This window comes from Dendrobates tinctorius, unplaced genomic scaffold (genome assembly GCF_039654945.1).
Source record: "Dendrobates tinctorius isolate UK_male_01 unplaced genomic scaffold, ASM3965494v1 ptg000007l, whole genome shotgun sequence".
Lineage (NCBI taxonomy): Eukaryota > Metazoa > Chordata > Amphibia > Anura > Dendrobatidae > Dendrobates > Dendrobates tinctorius.
The window spans coordinates 47161192-47184690 of record NW_027361675.1 but is presented as its reverse complement, the minus strand read 5'-3'; the positions used below and the strand labels follow the sequence as shown (position 1 = coordinate 47184690).

Genomic DNA, 23499 nt, shown 5'->3' with positions numbered 1-23499 from the left:
TGCCTATGTGTGAACAGGTTACTGAGATGCAACACGCAGTTAAGGATGAAGCAGAAGTAACCAACTAAAATTATTTCTTTTTACCACAGAAATTAAAGTGTTAATTATGGAAACAGTCAGTAGTTCGAGTACAGGGGGACAATCCACACAATAGTAGCAATAACAGCGATAACAACAATTTCAGTATCCTATTCTATGTTATATCTAGCTATCTCTCAGTGTGGACGGCTTTTTATGTTCTTCTCCTGTAACTACACGAACGTCTCTCGAAAACGTTGGTTCCAATGAATCCTTCAGGCGCTTCTAATTATTATACTGGCACTAACGGGGGTCACCAATATTTCTCGCTAGGCCGCAAGTCCTTAGTAACGAGTCACTTAATGCCCTATGTGTGTTCCACAATCTGGCCATCCCCGTCCCTTAATCAACCCGGCCTTCGCCCTGTACATTACATCTACGCTGAAAGTAACTACTCGATTCATTCACATCCCTTGGTCACTACGACAGACATTCTACCCCATACAATGATCAACGTTTTTTCTGTGGTGTTTGACCAGCGGCGTCTGGGTATCTGGTCTTAACTGGCGAAGACTGGACTTTGGGTCTTGACCGGCGCAGTCTGGGCTTCGGTGCTTGGCCCCCGGTGTTCCGCTTGTCTCGGTCTTCTACCACTTTTCGGTCGCTGTACCTCTACATTCATGAGCCCTCCCGCTTTCACTGATTGGCGCCAACTGACTTCCCGCCTTGGCACTTTGGCGTTTTATATTTGATAATTGTGCCACAGCTACCACCCAACCTGGTGCTCTCTTCAGGCTCATCCCTCCAGAAACGCCTCCTCCATCTTCTGGTTCTACCTTACTCGGTTCGCTCAGCAGATGGTGACATTTGGTCACACGTGCCATAGAACACTGATGAACCACATATTTGGATTCCCACCCCCATTACATATGCACAGTGTACACAGAAATCTTCCAATCAGTGGTGTGGATGGGATTATTAAGAGTTCAGAATTCAGAGAACTGCTGGTAGATTTGCAGCAGATAAAATAGTGATATTTAAAAGAAAAAATCCTGAAAGTATCACGGCAGTAAGTAATTCAGTACTGGAATCGGGGTCTCTGCTCCTACTTGGAAAAAACCTGATGTCAGATTCCCATTAGAAAAGAATATTGCATATGTTTTTGGCATGATAATTATAAAATACCTCTTTAAATTGAGGACTACTGAATTTTTATAAGCTCTCAAGTGGGTATATGTGGAGATTCTACTTCAAAGGACTCTGAATTACAGTCTGAATCAAGCACATAATGTGCAAACCAGAACTCCTTTCATCGTTGTCTAGTAGACTCCAAAAACCTCTTAAAATAGGACAGTTAGTTATTTTCAGGCATTTTTCTCCATGGGTTGTACTATAGAAAAAAAAAAAAAAAAGTGAATAGAAAAACTAAATATGATGTCACAAAAAAAGCATGAAAAATAGCATTAAACTGCTTGAGCTCATAAAGCTTATTTACTTGCATTTAAAAACTCCCGGCAGTAACCCATCTGATCTTCCCCTAATTTGAGCCTTTCCAGATAGAAGTGCATCATATTCTACTTCATGAAGACAGAGCATGTCTATAATGAACAATTTATTTTTTTTATTTCTATTTTGTCAGATCAGAAATTAGCTATGCAGAGGTTCACTCTCAGCAACATACTGTCAAACATTCATTACTTCAGCTGCCATACCTATTCTGAGCTTCTTGCGCAAATACTTGTCCTTCCAGACTTTATAGCCCAGCATTCAAAGGTAAGGTGTCCAAGTGTAAACGTAAAGAATATACAATACTGTCAATCATTGTCAATCATTGAGTCAATGGGGATTTTTATTTAATCACACATTGTAGTGTTCGATTTCTACGTAGTATGTCAATGTCTTCTTACAGTAGTGTCATTTTTTCAGGCATTATTTTTTGCCCAGTTTATACACACAAAGGAGATCAATATTTTACTTAAAACAGTAATGGGATCAATGTGAAGGGCAGGTATGTAGGATTCCCCTATTCTTCTACTGAACTTTTTATATTCACCAGCAGAGGGCGCTAATGCAACAGGCATCTTTCCACTAAGGTATTTTTCTGACTCCTCTGGCCATTGTATTTGCAAATGTTATGCGTCATCTAAAAATGTAGCTATTACGGTAATTTTGCGATTTTTAAAGAGTACCTATCACTTCTGAAAAAAACACCAAATGTGATAGTAAATACATTTTTTAAAGATGTTTACCAAATACATATCATTGGCAAATTATATGTTTTTTTCCACCATATTAGAGAAATGTAGATTCTACTTATGTTTACCAAGTAATCTCACAATTTGGTGAGATTCTGTTCTCTAGGAGATACCAATTGTGAGGGTGGAGGATGACTTCCTAAAGCATCTGCATTCTAGAAAGGGCTTTGTGTTCTTATCTGGTCAGGATTCAAGATGGACTTATCAATTTGCTTGTTTTGATGTTTTGTAGAGTTGTTCGTCCCTAGACTATATAAATGTGAGAACTTATTCACATATCCTTAGAAAAAAAAACCTTAAAGATGAAGTACAAACATGTTTTAAGGAAATCTGTCTGCAGGTTTTTGCTACCTCATCTGTGAACAGCCTGATGTAGGCAAAGAGAAGCTGAATTCAACGATATATCACTTAGATTATGGGTGCAGCTGTTCTGACACAATCAGAGCTTTTAGATTTAGCAATGAAGCAGAGCAGAGAAAGCAAGCCACATCAGGCTCTCTATGTACAAAGTCTACTTATCGCAGGGGGAGGAGGTGTTACCGGACTACTCAGTAATGTTAATCTATTAGTTAGAAATCCTTCACAGTTAGTAAACGGTATACTCTTGGACAAGAGTCCCATCCCTGAATTCTGTTTAAGTCATCAATGTATCCCCATTAAATAGCCAAATCGGACAATAGATCTTCTTTCAGTTTACGTAATGTATTTCATGATTTCTTATTGTGCACTGTAATTCCGAATCGCTGCCTCCCAATCTGCAGTCTTCAGCACTGTCAGTGACGGCAGCAAACAGCGGGAAATTCACTCTCACAAGGCTGATTTTCAAAGCGCTAACATAAGTCTTAGCGCCCTATAGTGATTAAACAGTGGTTGCCCAAAAATTCTGCACCATGGGACGGTGCTGACAGGGACGATAAAAATAGGCCGATGACTTCAACCAGCACAGCAATGACATGTGTTTTTAAGGGTTATGTCGTTATGTGAAGTTGGGTCTAATAGTTCCCAGATTTGGATTAGGCAGACATTAACCTAGGGTATTCGCAAAGGTGAATTTAGTGGCTGCTAACATTCTTATAGTAAACCGTAATGGCTACCTTATATTACTATATAACTACTTAATTACAACTTTGTAGACCTTTTATTGTTGCACTGTATTTACAATGAAAAAATGAAGCAACTTGGAAAAAGGTCCTAATTATTAAAGGGCTAAACTACAAGCCTGCAGTCACTCTGTGGGGCTTCTCCAGTGACAGAGGCAGTCATGTGACCACAAGTATGCAATATACATACTTTTGGTCACATCCCGACTAGACAGTTTCTGGCCTTGCTTAATACACTTGCATTGATCGGGGCCATGGTCTAGACTATGCATGTCACATATTTGTGGTCACATGACCGCCGATGCCGTTACCGGAGAATCCTCACAGCATGCAGTGTACACAGTGTGATGATTCACAAGTCTGCAGACTCATAGAGTGACTGCAGACTTGTAGTTTAAGACAGGACAACCCCATTAAGCCCCTATTGTTTTGTGTTCACAGCTTCTATACAAACTTGTGTGTCTCCATGACACTTGACTACAAACAAACCCTACGTAGTCTGATTCGACACTCACCCCTCCTTTCATCCACCCCCTTCTTTTTAGGCTTTTTGTCATTAGCCAGTGTTTGTCATACATGTGTCTTTCAAAGAGAGCTAACGGATAGAATATAATGTCTCAGTCCTTTCACATGTTCAGTGTTTTTTTTTCCGCTTACTAATTGTAACCCACAACATAGAAAAAAGAGACATGTCTTTGTGCTCTTTAGCAGGCAGAACTCACCAGTACAAGTAAATGGGACGGCACGCTGATGACAGTCTAGTGCTGTCAGTGTTCACCCAAGATAATGTTATTGAATGGGGCAGCGCACATGTCACAGTGTGCGCTAGCTTCTTCCATGTGTCAGATGAGACTCACCATTCAAGTCTGTGGGTGTGCAAAAAAAAACCAGATGCCATACCCCGCCACAGTATAGCATACATTGTTCTTTATTTCCCAGATACATTGCGATTCTTTACCAAAGGAAACTGTAAAGGGTCTTGTAAATGATAGCTGCTGCTGTAAAAAAAAAACCAGATTGTGTATGGATTGTACACAGATGTCAAGTGAGAAATTGCATTTTCTGGATGAAACTGATGATTTTTTTATACAGTCATGTGAACTCAGCCTTTCACTTACCAATATCTTGGAGAAGCTTGAGAAATGTCAACCAATTTCTTTTTTTCCTTTTGCATACGAGAAAAATTGATGACACACAGAAAAAAATTAACACAGTGACCAGAAAAACAAATCCAGCCTACCAATTAAAAAAAGTCATGTTTTTACAGACCAGAGTAATCACTACTGACATGTGGCCTTACTAATATGTACAAACATTTGGTATGTTCACAAGAATACAGATGGCGGGTAATAGGAAGACTTGACAGAATTTGTAGTCTGTTACCATAGAAACACACAGGCCGACGTATGAGCTTGCCCATATATACTGCCATGTTTATGTTTTTCACATTAAAGGGAATCTGTAAGCAGGCTTTTGCTGTGTAATCTGAGCACCTCATGAAGTAGAGGTTAAAACACTGAATGCAATGATGTGCCACATTTCAAGATGTGTGCTGTTGTACTTACAATGAAGATTTTGTCACCTGGTGATTATCATTGTGCAGACTACAGCCTTACATGCATGCTAGTCCGACCCCTCCTGTGATAAGCAGCTCACTGTCTATAGAGTATGTACACAGAGAGCCTGGTGTGGGCAGGGTTAGCTTTTAAGCACTGCTGCATTGCTAAATCCAAAATTGCTGATTGTGTCAGAACCGCTGCAGCCAGTAAATGAAGTGATACATCACTGCATTCAGGGTCTCTTTGCCTACATCATGCTTCTCATAGATGAGGTAGCAAAAACCTGCAGAAAGATTCCTTTTAACACGAATGGATAAAACTGCCAGAAAAATACAGGAAATTGCCGATATCAGACAAAGTACAAAAATGATCTGGAACCAGTTCACACAACATGGATTAGTATTTTCTTTTCTGGAAAATATAACATTTTTGTTTTGGAACTACTCTGAAAACTGCAAAAAGTAAACTTTCAAAAGGTTTTTAGACAAAATGTTGTCAAACACACCAATGCTGGCAAGACCGTGTAGGCAGCATCCTGACTATCCTCTACTACATAAAGTTGTTCTATTATCAATAGAATAAAGTTATTATATGTAACTGTTTTATACCTTTTTTTCTTTTGTACAGATTAAACTGGTTATCATTGATAGCATTGCCTTTCCTTTTCGACATTCCATTGATGACCTCTCCTTACGGACGCGACTCCTAAATATGTTGGCACAGCAGTTAATAAACATTGCTAATCAGCAAAAACTAGCAGTAAGTGCATCCATAACAGCATTCATGCTATAAAGTAGAAACAAAATGGATCTTTTTGAAGAACACCTCTTTTTATTTTATTTTTTTAAAATGTATGAAATATTTAAAGTTTTCACCTATAGGAGTCAGTGAGCTTCAGTCGCTGTTATCTGTGGGTCTCCAAGTTAATTGTTCAGAAAGTACTGCTGGATTTTCTTAAAATCATTGGAATCCGTTATTAAATTCATTTAAATTCCATGTGCATGTGAAAGGGAGAGAAGATGATAATGTTGACGCATTTCGACCTCTCGTTAGGAGAATGGGTATTGAGTTGCAAAATCCAAAGGGCTTCTCTATTGAGCAGGGCTTTACGCCGTTCGTCAACCCTTTCAATTCCAAAAAAGTTTAAATTGCCAGTTTGTTCATCTAAAAAATATCTAGCGGCACCTGAGATGTTCAGTTTTCATTTTATGTATATCAGCAATATATTCAGCAATTCTGGACTTAATTGTTTTGTATTGTACAGCCAACATATTGCGACCTGCAACAAATGCATCCCATGATATAAACACATATGTGGTGTCACAATTGAGGAGCGGATTCCATTCGTAATGCCATTATTAGCAGAAAATGTATTTGTTTTGTTAACATATTTGCAAGTGTTACATTTATTGACACCACATCTAAAAAATAACACGTAATGCAAGCCAAGTATTGTTGTATTGGGAACAAAATAGTTTAGAAACAATGCATCACCTTTGGAACCCACCTTTTTAGAATTCACTCACACTGCCGTAAATTCATCCATGCCAGAGAATTAGGCTGATTATGCTATTGTCACTCAGCTCAAACTCTGCCAGAGTGTGATCCGAGTGTCATCTAATCCAATTCTCTCGCACAAGAGAATCGCAGCACTGGTGCGGAAAAGATGGAGAAATTAACTTCTCCGTTCTGTGTCTGTGGATGTTGGACTGCACTCTGATAACATCTGAGTGCAGTCCGATGTTTCACATGCACCCATAGACTTGTATGGGTGCGCACGATCTGATCATCGGATGCACCCGCAGCATGCTGCGATTGTTTTCTTATGCTGAATCTGCCTGAGAAAATAATCGCAGATCTGCATTTCCCCATAGTATAACATTCATCCAAGTGCTGTTCAATAAAACATCAGATAACATTCGGCCGTGTTATACATGGGTCGCCCTCCCAGGGCCGTGGGGTACTCGGTACCGGGCCGGTCTCTCAGAGGGGATTGTCACAGCAGCGGTGACCCGGTCCATGGCGCTGGGCGCCCATGTAAAAGGGGGGTATTGAATGGTGGAATAAAGTTGAATGGTTCATGACGCCACCTGTGGTGTTCGGCAAGGGGGGTGTTAGCCCGACGCTGCATGCAGATCCTCTGGGACTGATGGTATGGCGCAGCAAAGATGTTATAGCTCCCCACAGGTGAAGCTGTAGTCCCAGGGCAGTGTAGATAAGTGTTGCAGGAATGGTGCAGTGTAGGCACAGGGATGTAGTGGTGCCAGGTGTGTGGCGCAGGAATGAGTGGAGGACACCAGGGCATATAGTTCCAAAGCTTTACTCACAGTCTGTTGTACAAACAGGTGCCTGCCTCCGTGCCGTGTCCTCCGGGTTAGGGACTCAGTCAACCTCCAGGCCAGATGGAATACTCCTTTCCAACACTCCGCCAACATAAGTACCTTTTCTGAACGTCTCCTCTTATAGCGCCTTTAAATGAAGTACTCCTAGTACTGATTTACACTGGAGTTCCTCCTGTGTGATGTTCTTATGAACTCTACTTGTACAGCAGACAGCTGTAGCCTGCTTCGGGGACTTCTTGCTACTAAGTCCCGGCTCACTATCCAGTTGCTGTTGTGCCCCCAAGTCTTGTGTGGGAATAAAGTGGTCACTATTTCTATTCCTCCGGTGTCTGCTGCAGGACCATTAGTGTCCATACAACCTCGGGGACCGGGCCCCGGCCTTGCGCTTAGACCTTCTAGGAAGGGTTCTCTTCTAACCCACGTCCTCTATTCTCTTTTACTCCTCACGTTCCGTACTAATCTTTCTTTCTATGGAAAATCAGGCTTTCAGTCTATGTCACTCTCTCTCTCTTCCTTTCCTGTGCCAGCAGACCCAGGTCACTGGGATCTGCTGCAGCACTTCCATCCATCTATCCCTCTCTCTGGGGATCTTCTTCTCTCTCCAACTGAACAACAACTCTGTACCTAAACTCTTCTTGCTCTCTTTAATGTAATCTAACTCCACCCACCACCCAGCACGTTTCGTGTTCCAAGCAGGGAGCCACCAATGGGTGCTTTGCTACACTCCAAGCAGGGAGCTGCCGAAGGTGCTTTGCTACACTACTTTGTGGTGTGGGGTGCAGGTGTTGGAGTGTGGTCAGGAGCCTCCACCTTACCTGGATGGTGGGGCACCATACCTCAGGAGGAGGTGCAGTGCCTCTGTGGCGACTGAGCCTCAGGGGCGCCACATACACTCGTGTAAGCGAACCCTTAGAAAAACCACTAATTCCATTTTGTCAGTCTTCTTTTTTTTTCTTTTTTTTAAAGCAAGGTATTTTGATTAAGAATAGTATATGAGAACAATCCCTTTTGATTTCATTAAATTGCAAGCAATAACTTGTGGAAAAAAATGGTAGATGTTTAGATGAGTTGTAATTCTTTTTGTTTTTCTTTTGTATTCTTTTTATTCAAAAGGGTTGTTCATGGATATTTTTTAACTTTATTTCTGCCCCTATTCTGCAGCCTGTTGTTAATAATCTTGCCTTATTGATCAAAGAACTGATCTTTGGAACAAATGCATTTTGCTCTATGCGTTTCACCATATGGATTAGACTTGATAGTGCTTTGGATAGCAACTAGTCGCTTCCAGAGTGGAATTACCAGAGTTTGGTTTCTATAAATAGTAGTTGTTGTTTTTGATGACCTAACATCTCTCAATAATAAGTCTAAAAATGAAATATGATCCACTGAACTTGGGTTAGTGAATCTTAAATTTAGCTCATTCCTATTCACGTATTTACAAAAATTTGGTATGACCGCTTCATTGCCGATCCACACCAGAAGGATATCGTCAATGTAACAACCGTACCAGAGTATACAATCGTAAAATGGATTATCAGGAGAAAAAATAAAAAAAAATTCCCATCATGCCAAGTACAGCACTGTGAAGGAGAAAATTTTGACCCCATTGGGGTGTCCTTGATCTGTAAATATGTGTCATCAAAAATTAAATAATTATGATGATGTAAGAATTCAGTTGCAATTAGAAGAAACTGTTGTGTCTTTATCCTGCAGTGGACAATATTGTACTCAACTGACGTAAGAGCAAGCTCATGGGGAGTGCAAGAATATGAATGAACAATATCACACAAAAGATATGATGAGTTCTTTGTCCATGTGAAAACATTTAAAGCCAGTAAGACATCTGGACTATCTGAGAAAAACAGGTATTTTGTGGATTATCAGGTTAAGGTTAACTATGGGTTAACAAAATCAGATGGGGCGGAAACTGGTGTAAAGCTCTGCACAATAGAGGACTATTTTGGATTTTTCAACTCAATATCTGTTCTCCTAACGGACTGAATTTCTGCAGCAATTTATTATAGATTTGTTATTTCAAATTATCTCTGGCTTTTTCCGCATATTTATTATGGATAGATTTGTGGCAAAAGCCTGAGATATATTTTACACTAATTATTTTAAATTAATAATTCTGTTAATATTTTTTGCATCACTTCAGGGGTTGTGGTTTATGCTTTTATATTAATTTTAATGAACATTTAATACAGGATTCCAATGATTTTAAGATCCAGTAGCACCTTCTTCACTTTGAATTACTTGCTGAAGCTGACAAGCCACCTATGGATTTAAACTTCATATAGTGAGCGAATATATTGGACTGGCAGTGGTGAGCTTATTCTTATTTTTATTGTTGATGGGCTAGGCACAGAATATACAGTTTGTCATCATTAGAGCTCCAACTTAAAGGTAGAAAAAGCATGACATTTGCCTAAAGTACAGTGGTTTCTTCAATCATCAATAAATGGGCTGAGAAAAATCCGGACTTTCAGGTTCAAATTGTAAAAAAAAAAATGAGGGCCACTGTTCTGTTATCTGAACACAGTTTAAGAATAATCTCCTGCATGTATATTCAAATAAAAAAAATGCAGCAGCTGCTTGCTACTGTAGTTTTTGTCCATGTTACTGCTGTCTTGTGGCCACTCTCTCTGTCCTAAAGGCCCCGTTACACGCATCAATGTCCCAGCGATCCCACCAACGATCCGACGTGGATGGGATCGCTGGGACATAGTTAGCTGATCGCTGGTGAGCTGTCACATAGATTCCTGATGTTTACCTGTTTACCCTGGAAACCAGTATGCACGGCTCTTAGATACCCGCTGTTTACATTGGAAACCATTTCCCAGCGTCGCTGATCGTTGGTCTCTCGCTGTTACACGCAGTGATGCTCGCTGGCCAGCGGGAGACCAACGATCAAAAAACGGCCCAGGACGTTCGAGCGAGATCGCTGTAGCATCACAAAATCAGCGATCTCGCTGTGTGTGACGGGGCCTTTACCCTTAGGTTGTCTTCAGATTGCTGCCTCACTGTGGCCTCACTGTTATGAATGGGTCACCGAGGAGGAAAGCAGGCCCAGGCTAAGCCACAGAAAACCAGAGAGGTTGGTAACTAAGCGGATGCAGACCCCTGATCCTGTCCACACAATTAGCAGTAGACGTGGAGCGTACCTACGATGATCCTAGACTCCTCGGCACAGCCGGAGAGCTAACTAAGCCTAAAGCAAGAAAGGGGAAATCTAAACTGCCCCAGAGCAGACCCCAAAGTAATAGCCCCCAAACATATTTTGTCGGTGAGACAAGATGAAAACACAAACCCAGGCAGAAAAATAGACTGAGCAAATGATGGGGCCCACACTGACTAGACAGGATAGGAAAGGAAAGACACTGTCTGCAGTCACGCAAAAAAACCTTGCAAAAGTCCAACACGTCTGATGCAAAAAACACTGAAGTCACACGACTTCGCCCCCCACTATATCAGCACTCTGGTATATTCTGAAAGCAAAGCAAAAAGAGACCAGTATAAAAGGGGACAAAACAAACTGGCACATGCAGTAACATATGGGCGGTGATTCAGCACAGCCCCAGCCGGAGCAAGCTGACCCGCACAAAGCAGAGATAAACAAAATCAGATCAAATGCAAACAGAATAGCAAATGAACACTTAGCTGAACATGCAGGGAAAGTGCAGGAGACATCAGACCTCAGGAGGCACAGGAAAAAAATCAGCAGGGATCGAGGGAGTCAGCTGTCTTAAATCCCAATCAGAAACCCCAGATCTCCAATCGTCTTCATCATTATCAGGTGGCAAGCCTCTGTCAATCAGATCAGCTCCACTACCTCCAGTAACCACCAGAGGGAGCCCAGAAAGAGAGCTCTCAATCTGACCAGCTCCACTATCTTCAGTAATCACCAGAGGGAAGCCAGAGAGAGAATTCACAACACCACTCCCTCTTGCCATTCAAGTCTATGAGTGCGTAGAAAACATCGGACTTAAATGAGTCGTCATTGCCGCAGCCTCTGCTCCCCACCCTAAAACAATGCGTCATCAGTGATGTTCATTTCGTGGACTGGGCTAGTCCCTTCTCTACTGAGCATGACTTGGTTATCAATTCCAATGGATAATCGGTGGGATCCTGTAACTGCAATTTTCTTCTCAGTGCACAGATACAGTTTGCTCCCTCGCTATCTCTCATGAGAAGTGACGAATTGTGCATGAAAATAAATACTGAATACTGACAACCAACGCATACTCAGTAGATCTAGGACTAGCCTATCCTATGAAACAGATGTCACTGATTGTGACAGACGTTTAGGATTAACATGTTCGTTTTGGATCACACCTTTAAGATTTTCTGTCCCAAGGGTTCTCTGTTACTAACTATTGCAGATGGTCAGAACTATACTGCTGTTTCGTCTATGAGCTAAAATCTTGAGACCTCAGTTGTATGAGCCTAACAGGACTTATTTCCTAAAACTGCCTATCTTTCAGAAATTGCAAAATTATACTAGACAATCTTAAAATGTGTTAAGTTTATTAAATTGACGCATTCTATTTGATAGATATTGCATATCCATGACTTGGGTTACGTTAGTCCACAAGTATGTTAAATCAGGCAATGTTGGGGCAAAGGAAGACAATGTAGACCATTTCCCTTTCTTCATCACTTCCACAACTGGAAAACCTTGTATAAAACACATAGTAAATTTAGGACAAGGCATGTCAGATAATTTATTGGGCTCAAATTAAGGCAAAATTCTGTTACATGTTGCTCAGTAAATCATCCCCATATGTTTGCTCATACGCTCACATCTGTACATATCCATCCGTTGACCTCTTATTATATAGGCACAGCACCCCTATAAAACCACTATTCCTGAAATCTGAATTCTCAGAATAAATGTTTTACATAATTGAAGCACCTTTTATTGCTGGATTACTTAAGCGGATTTTGGGGAACCAAAAGTACAGCTGGTGCTGGTACAGATTCTACAGGTACTTGAGTTTAATCACAGGATGAGATCTGAAATATCACGATCTTATGCCCTTATTTCTCACGCTGGGCATTTTCTGATGGAAGAGCGTTTTCTACTTTTCTCTTGAAACCGCTTTAAAATTAGAAAGCGGATTTGACCTAATAAAATAGTGTGGGGTTTGTACCATGAAATTAGGAATCCCTTCTTTGAAGCACATAGCATCAAATAAAGCTCTCCTGTGTGTCCCCGCTGCAGCATTGTAGAAGTATAAATAAAATGTACTTTCTGCCCTCGTCAAAGCCTCCTAAGCTCTTCTACTCTGAATTGCTGTTCTAACAGCTCCTAAATATAGCCAAGCTATACCAGCAGGCAGCGTAATGGCTTCAGAGCTGGAGGAGTTAACAGCATGATATGCCTGATTAGCTAGCTAATGTGGAAGATATAAAAAGGGCCATGCTTATGCATAGCTTCTGTCATTGCGCCAGTTCAAATACATTTTAGCTGGAAACAACACGTAAATCGCCTCGGCTGATTGGGCCTTTTGGATCCAGCAGATGCCTGCTTTATTCCATTACTCTTCAACGCTCAGATTCTATTTTATTTGTATAATATATTTATTATTCCAGAGATAATAACCTGGCAAGTTTTCAATTGAATAGTGCTGAGGTCTTAGCTGTTTTAGCTGCGAATCGAAGAAATAATGCAAAATTGCATTCTGATATTGCCATGTGCCGAAAGAACCGCACACCCCCTTGCCTCAATATAGTGCATGTTATTTGCTCATAAGAAAAGGTTTGTGTGATTGACATGCTGCTCAGAGACAATTACTCACACAGTGCTAGCATTAAATCATCAGTATGATCACACGGCTAATGGCTTCCTATCGTGGTCTGCGTACCCTCTGCTTGGTGCGTATGATACATCTAGATAAATGTCTGCATGGGCCTGTGGAGATTTATTGTCATTGATATCATTATCATTGGACACTTTGCTAAGGCTACAAAAAAAGAATATTTAAAGGGAATCTATAGAAGTAGAAGAGTAAGTGTGTACTGCACAACTAATAAATCTGAGTGCCAGCAGATGTATGAACACAAGGTAAAAAATTCCAAAAATGCGCACAAATAGCTGTCTGTCCAATGTAAGACAATTAATACTTTGATAATATGACCATCTAAATAAAAAAAAAACTGTCTAAAGGCAAAAGGTGTCCTGGTCCAACCCCCAAACTGGACAAGGATGGATGGACACACATACATGCCAGAAAAATTTGATAAATAATATGTTTAATGGTTATTACCCTAGTTGTACTACACCTACATCTATGAATAACACCAAGAGTTAAAAAATAATTACCTCATCAGATTACAAATCCATAATGAAGCTAACTAGAGAAAACAAAGGACGGTGTCTATATACATATAATGGTGACAGGACAATTGTGTACAAGATAATTGTGTACGGACTATTGTGTACAGACAATTGTGTACAGGCCAATTGTGTACAATGACAATTGTGTACAAGGCAATTGTGTACGAGGCGATTGCCCTGTACACAATTGTCCTTGTACACAATTGTCCTTGGACACAATTGGCCTGTACACAATTTTCTGTACACAATTGTCCGTACACAATTATCTTGTACACAATTGTCATGGAACCACATATAATACCAAGTGAGTAATACTATCTCATGTGTTTTGCCATGCCAATATGGCTACCTCAAGAGGAAGATGGTGAAGTCAAGTGACCTTTTATGTACATCATTGTGTCTAGTTCCATCCCACATACAGAAAAATACATAAAAAACAGAATTCGGGAACATAAACAATAACATATAGATTCTACATGTCACCTGCCCTATCCACCACCAGGTCATCTTGATATCCATTTAATAAGTATCAACTGTCACCCAAATACTATCTATGTGATAGAAAATAGTGCGAAAATGAAGTACAGGGGGTACAGAAAGTATTCAGACCCCTTTAAATGTTTCACTCTGTTTCATTGCAGCCATTTGGTAAATTCCAAAAAGTTCATTTTTTTCTCATTAATGTACACTCTGCACCCCATCTTGACAGAAAAAAAAACAGAAATGTAGACAGAAATTTATTAAAAAGGAAAAACTGAAATATCACATGGTAATAAGTATTCAGACCCTTTGCTCAGACACTCATATTTAAGTCACATGCTGTCCATTTCCTTGTGATCCTCTTTGAGATGGTTCTACTCCTTCATTGGAGTCCAGATGTGTTTAATTACACTGATATGACTTGATTTGTAAAGGCACACACCTGTCTATATAAGAGCTTACAGTGCATGTCAGACCAAATGAGAATCATGAGGTCAAAGGATCTGGCCAAGGAGCTCAGAGACAGAATTGTGGCAAGGTACAGATCTGGCCAAGGTTACAAAGAATTTCTGCAGTACTCAATGTTCCTAAGAGCACAGTGGCCTCCATAATCCTTAAGTGGAAGAAGTTTGGGACCACCAGAAGTCTTCCTTGACGTGGTCGTCCAGCCAAACTGAGCAATCGTGGGAGAAAAGTCTTGGTGAAAGAGGTAAAGAAGAACCCCAAGATCACTGTGGCTGAGCTCCACAGATGCAGTAGGGAGATGGGAGAAAGTTCCACAAAGTCAACTATCACTGCAGCCCTCCCCCATCCGGCCCTTATGGCGGAGTGGCCTGACGGAAGCCTCTCCTCAGTGCCAGACATATGAAAGCCTGCATAGAGTTTGCTAAGAAACACATGAAGGACTCCCAGACTATGAGAAATAAGATTCTCTGGTCTGATGAAACTGGAGAGGATCTGCAAGGAAGAATGGCAGAGGATCCCCAAATCCCCAGGTGTGTAAAACTTTCTGCATCATTCCCAAGAAGACTCATGGCTGTACTAGCTCAAAAGGGTGCTTCTACTCAATACTAAGCAAAGGGTCTGAATACTTATGGTCATGTGATATTTCAGTTTATCCTTTTTAATAAATTTGCAAAAAGTTCTACATTTCTGTTTTTTTTCAGTCAAGATGGGGTGCAGAGTGTACATTAATGAGAAAAAAAAATGAACTTTTTTTGAATTTATCAAATGGCTACAATGAAACAAAGCCTGAAAAATGTAAAGGGGTCTGAATACTTTCTGTACCCACTGTATGTACGCTGAGATTCATAGGCGCTGAATATGCCTTTGAACTTGGGGCTCGTGCAGACAACCGTATTGGTCCGAGTGTCATCCGACAAAACATCAGATCGCACTCGGACCAATGTTATTCTAGGGGGTGACTCGCACATCCAATTTTTTTTTTTACTCTCACAGAGTCTATCTGAGGAAAAAAAAATCACTGCATGCCCAATTTAGGATTCAATATTCAGTTCACATTTGGCTATGCAAGTCAATGAGTCCATGGTCCATTGAGTGCAGTCCAATTTCCACGGACTGACACAATGGAGAAGATGGAGCATTTTCTTCTTCCATCTTCTCATCCAAGAGAATCTGATCACACTGTGATCAAACTCTGATCAAAGTGCCTTTTGCACAATCATCCCGATTCTCCCGGATCAGAGAATCTACAACTGTCTGCACTTGCTCTAACTATGATGAATACAATCTGCCACATAAAATGTCAATATTATATAATCTGTTAAAACAGTCCAATGATGGGTACCAACGCATCAAAAGAATAAACTGCACTGAGGCAACAGTAGCGCGTGTTGCTATCAGATTTAGGGATCTCTCACACGAACATATAATTCGGATGAGTGCAATTCGATTTTTTATCAAATAGCACTCGGACCAATGTTATACCACGGGGCAGTGCAGATCTGTGTTTTTTTTCTCATACTGAATCAGCATTGAAGTTTATGGGTGCCTGCAAATCATTGGACTGCGCTCGGATGACATCCAAGTGCAGTCTGGTTCACGAGGACACAGACAATGGAGAAGATGGAGAAATTATGTTTTCCGTCTTCTCCGCAGCTGTGATACAATTCTCTCATGTGAGAGAATTGGATCACAGTAAACTCATGCTCAAGTCAAACTCTGATCAGTGATTGACCCGAGTGTCATTACTATAATCGATCCTATTCTCTTGGAAGAGAGAATCATCGCTCGTGTGAGCAACCTCTCAAAGTCGATCCTAAAGGCTACTAGACACTGGTGCAGCACAAGTGCAACAAGTCCAAACTAAATAATACAAAATCTCAGCTCATTAGTATATGTTAAATTAATCATGGCAGATATAGAATTTATCTGATCTGTAGATACTGTAGAAGAATTGATGCAATTTTGAAGCCAAAGGGTGCCCCACCAAATATTGATTTGATTTAGAGCTTAATATTGTTTCATCATATTGCTGGTTTTGTTGCTTTAACTATTCGTTCAGTGAAGTCTACTGAGTGGTGTTATGACAGACAATTTGCTATAGTGATATCTGGCTATGGTGTAAAATGAAGATGTCCATGCCTGAATTCACACTGTACTAATGCATGAACCTAGGTCTGCAACCGTGAACCATAATTGACTTCTAAATTATTGTTTGCTTTACTTTTCTAGGTAGTCTTAACGAATCAAATGACCACAAGAATTGGATTGAGTGAATCTCTTCTGGTACCAGCTTTGGGTATGATAAAATCTTCAACAGCAGCTCTATTTTACAGCATAACTTATTAGCTATATATAGTAATATTGGTGTCCCGATAGCAGGAAATTTTGTTATTAAACCAATCAAAGACAAATAGATTTTCGTATGTTCAGCTTAAGGACTGACACATAATGATGTGTACAGGTCCTAGATAGCAAAACACGAGAGTGCCTATGGGCCCGTGTGGCCCCTCTGTGAGACCATGCATTCTTCCCTAGAAACAGCTTGTTGAAGAGAATAGTTTATACATTGGATCAAGCAACCATTGTTTTGTATGAAACCATCACCAGGTCAGGAGGAGACAGTTATATTATTGTTCCTGATGTTCTTAATACTATAAAGAGAATCTGTCAGCAGGGTTTTGCTATGTGTTCTGATTGTAGCAAGGTGTAGTAGCTGAGACCCTGATTCCAGTGATGTGTTACTTACTAGGCTGTGTGTTCCCATTTCAATAAATTCAGTGTTTAATCAGCAGGGAATGATCACTTCTGGACTGGCTGCCTCGTGCTTGCTGGCCTAACCATGCCCCCATCACTCATTATCAGCTCTCTGTGATACATCATCGAAATCAGGGTCTCCGCTCTTACATCATGCTGCTGTCAGATTACAGAACAAAGACCTGCTGATTGATTTCCTTTAAGCTTTACTTTTTTTTTTTGAGACTCCCGAACCGTTCCCAATATATGCTGTGTCTTTCAATTTGCTGCTAATGTTTGTTTCTTTTTTATGAATGGTGCATTCTCACAAGGTAATGCAACGCAGCTTTTGTAAAACCATAAAAATTAGCACTAGATAAAAAGATCCGTATCTCTGGAACCATATGGCGGATAAAAAAAGCAGCTTAGTGCCGTGACCTAGTGAAATGTCATCTTCAAAATTGTAACCTAATGTGGCTATTAGGCAATGTTTCCAATTAGATTACTAGGTACCACAAGTGCAACAAATGTCCTATGTGTCTCTACATAAAATATCTACATGTATTATTCATTTGCAACAATAAAGATACTTGGAAGACGACACATTATAACCCCAATGGTTCCTCTCTGAGTGTATGCATCAGTCCAATGTATCATTAAGCTTATGGCCAGTAAAGAATTAGCTTTTTGGTAGCTGAGATCTCAATCCACTGTCATAGCAATACACTGCGCCTTAATACACAGAGGAACTAGGTTGCAGTGACGGATTGGGAAAGGCAGTGTTACTTGTGCTTTAGGTAATTCCTAAGGATAATTTAATTTTCCCTACAACTATATATTGGTGTGTACACATCACATATTATTAGAAAATATAGTGCTAATGGTGCATCGTCACGTACCACGACACTTGCCAATCATAAACCACAGAGCCTCTTGTAGAGAATGTAAATGTCAGCATGACACTCCCATCTGAATGCTTTCATAGTAAACCAAGGACACTTTGTAGGCGTGAGAATCGCTTATATCGTGCAGTATTTCACATTGTTCTCAACATAGAACATGGCTGTATTTTTGGAACATCAATATCAATCATGCTTTCTCATCGTAACAAACGCTTCACCCTTGTTTGACATCATACAAAATTATACCACCGTTTTGGATTTCTTTGTAAAATGAGATGAATAAAGCGTTGATCTATCATGAAGCTTCTTAAAGAGCACTTTTCACCATGGAATTTCAGTCCAATCTGCAGGCATCATGTTATAGGGCGGGGTAGATTGATATATACAGGGTGGGCCATTTATATGGACACACCTAAATAAAATGGGAATGGTTGGTGATATCAACTTTCTGTTTGTGGCACATTAGTATATGGATGGGGGAAACTTTTCAAGATGGGCGATGACCGTGGCGGCCATTTTGAAGTCAACCATTTTGGATCCAACTTTATTTTTTTCAATGGGAAGAAGGTCATGTGACACATCAAACTTATTTCACATGAAAAACAATGGTGTAACTTTATTCTTTCATGAGTTATTTACAAGTTTATGACCACTTATAAAATGTGTTCAAAGTGCTGCCCATTGTGTTGGATTGTCACTGCAACCCTCTTCTCCCACTCTTGACACACTGATAGCAACACCTCAGAAGAAATGCTAGCACAGGTTTCCTGTATCCGTTGTTTCAGATGCTGCACACCTCGTATCTTCACAGCACAGACAATTGCCTTCAGATAACCCCAAATATAAAAGTCTAAGGGGGTCAGATCGGGAGACCTTGGTGGCCATTGAACTGGCCCACGATGACCATTCCAGGAAACTGTTCATGTAGGAATGCTCCGACCTGACACCCATAATTGATGGTATGGTGTGGTATATGGGGTACAAAGATAGTGGGGCCATTGTTCATCAATGGAAACCTCAATCCACTGGATATCTGAAATTGCTACATGATGATGTGTTGCCGTCTTTATACACTGAAGATGGCACGTCCCTGAGTTTTTCCAGCAAGATGGTGCACCACCACATGGGGTCAGGTCCGTGCATTCCTACAAGAATCTGACCATTACCATCATGGGTGAAATTGCCAAATGTTTTCACACAAATCGTGTTAAAGGAATATTGGTACATGTTATGATGAGAAAATGTTTAATGTGTAAGACAAGTGGTGGATACAGGATACTAATGTTAAAGAGGACCTGTCGCCAGGTCAAAAGTGGCCAGATTCTACTCTTATGTTATACTCTCATTCTATTTTTTACTCTTCGCCACGACAGCACCCACTGGAGGTATCGGATCCGCCCATTTGGAACAGGAAACCCTACAGGAAAGATAAAAGGGGCGGTCCGCCTTTCCTCCTCAGTTTTGGTTTCCTGTTCCAAATGGAGCAGGATCCTGCAGGATCTTACCTGGGCCATGCATCCGCCTGTGCGGTCTCCTCGGGAACGGCAGGGGCTGCGGTCCGGAAGCAGCGTGGGGGGAGATTCCGTTTGACGGCTCCCCCCTCGTCTGGTGGCATAACGGTGATGACCGGGTCCGGGGAGGGCCGCCCGGTCTTACCAGGGAGCGGGCCGGTCTGGCATCCGGAGGCAGAACACCCCCCCCCCCCCCATCGGTGGGGATACAGCGTGGGAGGTGAAGCCATGAGCGTGCGAACCGCGCGTGTGAGTAGCGGTGGCGCAGGAGCCGGCCGGCGCCCGACGCTCCTATACCCCGGAAGTAATGGTTGAACTTCCGGGGTAGGATGGCGATGACGCGGCGCATGCGCCCTGACACAGGGCGACTTCCGGGGGCACGACAGGAGTGAAGATAAAACAGCGCTGCAGCGCTGCAACGATGGAACCATGTCGTCCCCCACGGAGTCGCAGGCCCCAGCAGGGGATTCAGCTGGGGGCAATTCCACCAGGGACCGCAGCGCCAGGACAGAGACTGCCCGCAGGAGCGAGGCAGCAGAAACCAGATCCAGACCGTCTCAGCCATCCGACCCGGTATTAAGCTTCACTGGGTGAGTGTGCAAAGTATATACTCTACCTATTAAGCTAACCTCCTCCCCCCCCCCCCTCTTTACCTTTGACCTCCCACTTCAGTCAAAGAAAAAAGAAAAAAACTAAACATAAAGAATGCGCATTATGTTCAGAGCCTCTCCCTGACTCCTACCCCAAAAAACTCTGCAAACAATGCATGAAAGAGACCAGGCAGGGGTCGACGATATCTTCTAAAGATATCCGAGCCATAATTAGGGAGGAGATACAAGCCATCAACCGCGCCAGCACTCCCTCAGAGTCCAGTCATAAGAAACAGGTCGTTGTTAGTTCAGAGTCAGAGGAAGAACAGGAGTTAAATTCAGGCTCCGCATTCACGTCCTCATCGTCATCCTCGGAGATGGAAGGACGTGCATGTTTTCCACTGGACAGCGTAGATAACCTAGTAAAAGCGGTTAGAAATACTATGGGGTTTGAAGAGGAAAGGGGAGCCCAAACCGCGCAGGACATTATGTTTGCGGGATTGGCAGAAAAAAAGAGGAGATCATTTCCGGTGATACCGGCAATTAAGGACCTCATCAAAAGAGAGTGGGAAAAACACGACCAGAGGGGTTTTCTCCCATCAGCCTCAAAACGGAAGTATCCTTTCACTGATGAAGACCTATTGAAATGGACTAAAATACCAAAGGTGGATGCCGTCATAGCCTCCACTTCCAAACAGACCTCGATCCCGGTCGAGGACGCAGGATTGTTAGCAGACCCATTAGACCGAAAGGCAGAATCTTCGCTCAAAAGGTCCTGGGAGTCCACCACCGGGGTATTCAAACCCGCAATAGCCAGCACATGTACTGCTAGATCAATGCTGGTATGGCTAGATCAATTAGATCAGCAGATCGAGCAAAGAGTGTCAAGGGAGAAACTGCGTGCAGCCATCCCGTTGATAAGAGGTGCAGCTGCCTTTATGGCAGATGCTTCAGCGGACACCCTAAGACTGGCAGCGAGGTTGGCAGCCCTGGTGAATAACGCCAGACGCGCGCTGTGGATAAAAAGCTGGAAAGGGGACGCACAATCAAAATCCAAAATTAGTGCAACCCCATGCGAGGGTGAGTTCCTCTTCGGGAAAGCCTTAGACGAAATTCTCGCCAAGGCAAAAGAGAGGAAAAAGGCCTTCAGTGATTCTCCCATTCCATTTTATAGAAAAACCTTTAAGAGACGGCCATTCGGGAGAAGAAGACAGTCGGACAGAACGAATAGATGGGCCACGAAAGACGAAAAGCAGAAGGGTACCATCTTCAGAGGGCCAACATATAGGAGAGATAAAAATTAAGAGTTTAGACCCACCAGTTGGGGGTAGATTAAAATTTTTTGTTACCTAATGGGAACAAATTACGTTAAGCCCATGGATTTTGAACATAATCAAGGAAGGAATAAAGATTGAATTCCTTCAGATCCCTTATGAGTTCTTTGTTATAACTCACCTTAATTCCTCAGTTCAGCAAAAGGCTCTCGAAGACGAGATTCGAGTCCTACTAGCTAAAAAAGTTTTAGTTGACGTCCCTGAGGAACAAGAGGGTAGAGGCTTTTACTCTCCCCTGTTTTTGGTTTCTAAACCAGACGGTACGTTTAGAACCATTATTAATTTAAAGAAGCTTAATTCATTTATAAAAAATTATAACTTCAAAATGGAATCAATTAGATCCACTATAAAGCTTCTTTTCCCAAATTGCGTAATGGCAGGGATTGATTTAAAAGATGCTTATTATCATCTCCCTATTCACAATAGATTCCAGAAATACCTAAGAGTCGCAGTGGAAGTCGAGGGCAGGATTCGTCATTTCCAATACGCGGCCATGCCCTTCGGGCTTTCCACGGCACCAAGAATATTTACCAAGGTGATGGCAGAAGTGATGGCCTACCTTCGCCAAAAGGACACACTGATCGTGCCGTATTTAGACGACTTCCTAATAATTGGGAATTCAGTCAAACAATGTACCGAACGCGTGACTGACGCAATCTCCTCTTTTCAGAGCCTTGGCTGGATCATCAATATCCAAAAGTCCAGACTCGATCCACAATCTCTCCAGACATTTCTAGGATTTCAACTAGATTCCTTGACCCAGAGATGTCTACTACCTCAGGTAAAAATCACCCTCACGAAACAAAAAATACGAGCAGCTATAGATAGACCACGTGTGTCCTTGAGAGGAGCAATGTCACTATTAGGATCACTAAATTCTTGCACCCCGGCAGTCCGGTGGGCCCAGTACCATGTCCGTACACTACAACACCAGATCCTCCAAGAGGATAAGCGACATAGTGGTCATTTACAGAGCAAAATAACCCTGTCACAAGAAGTCTTGACTTCTCTAGAGTGGTGGTTAGATGATGACCATTTATGTTCAGGAGTTCCATGGGTTATAGTTCCATCCTGTATCGTAACCACCGATGCCAGTCCCCAGGGCTGGGGAGCCCACATGGAGAATGGGTTTCATCAGGGAAGGTGGAATAGAGAGGAATGCGAGTACTCATCCAATTTAAAAGAACTGACTGCAGTGTTCTATGCGCTATACAGCTTCCTTCCGCAGCTCCTACAGAAGCATGTCAGGATCCTATTGGACAACACCACCACAGTGGCCTATATAAACAGACAAGGAGGGACTCGATCAGAGACTCTGATGTCTTCAGCGGCAAGAATTTTAAACTTAGCAGAAAACTATTTTTTGTCCCTCTCGGCCCTTCATATCAGAGGCGAGAGCAATCAAAAGGCAGACTTCCTAAGCCGACACACTCTACGGCAAGGAGAGTGGTGCCTCAATCAGAAGGTCTTCAGGGACATAGTAGCCCTATGGGGACAACCCGAGGTGGACCTTTTCGCCACAAAGGAGAACAGGCAGATAAAAACATTTGCCTCCCTATCTCCATCAGATCACCCAGACATACTAGACGCCCTTCTAGCTCCATGGAATTTCAACCTGGCGTATGCATTCCCTCCATTGATCCTCCTACCTCAAGTAATTCGGAAGATCAGACACGACAAAGCAAGGATAATCTTAATAGCACCGTTCTGGCCAAAAAGACCGTGGTTTTCGTGGCTGCAAATTATGTCAATAACAGATCCTTGGGTCCTTCCTTCGACTCCCAACCTACTCTCCCAAGGCCCCTTTTTCCACCCTCAAGTGGTCAGCTTGCACTTGACGGCGTGGAATTTGAGAGGCAGTTATTGAGGA

The 23499-nt window shown here is 41.9% G+C and overlaps 1 protein-coding gene across 5 annotated transcripts in view; it reads left to right on the top strand.

The window, feature by feature from the left end:
* The window catches only part of RAD51C (RAD51 paralog C), a 97738-nt gene that overhangs the window by 31646 nt on the left and 42593 nt on the right, over positions 1 to 23499 (top strand). For 2 of the 5 annotated variants that reach the window (XM_073574388.1, XM_073574390.1), the window contains exons 4-6: positions 1663 to 1791; positions 5560 to 5691; positions 16789 to 16855. In XM_073574388.1, coding sequence (XP_073430489.1) covers positions 1663 to 1791; positions 5560 to 5691; positions 16789 to 16855 — 328 coding nt within the window. Of the gene's footprint in view, positions 1 to 1657; positions 1792 to 5559; positions 5692 to 16788; positions 16856 to 23499 lie in introns of those variants that run through there. The other 3 variants (XM_073574382.1, XM_073574377.1, XR_012231910.1) reach the window with 2 other exon arrangements.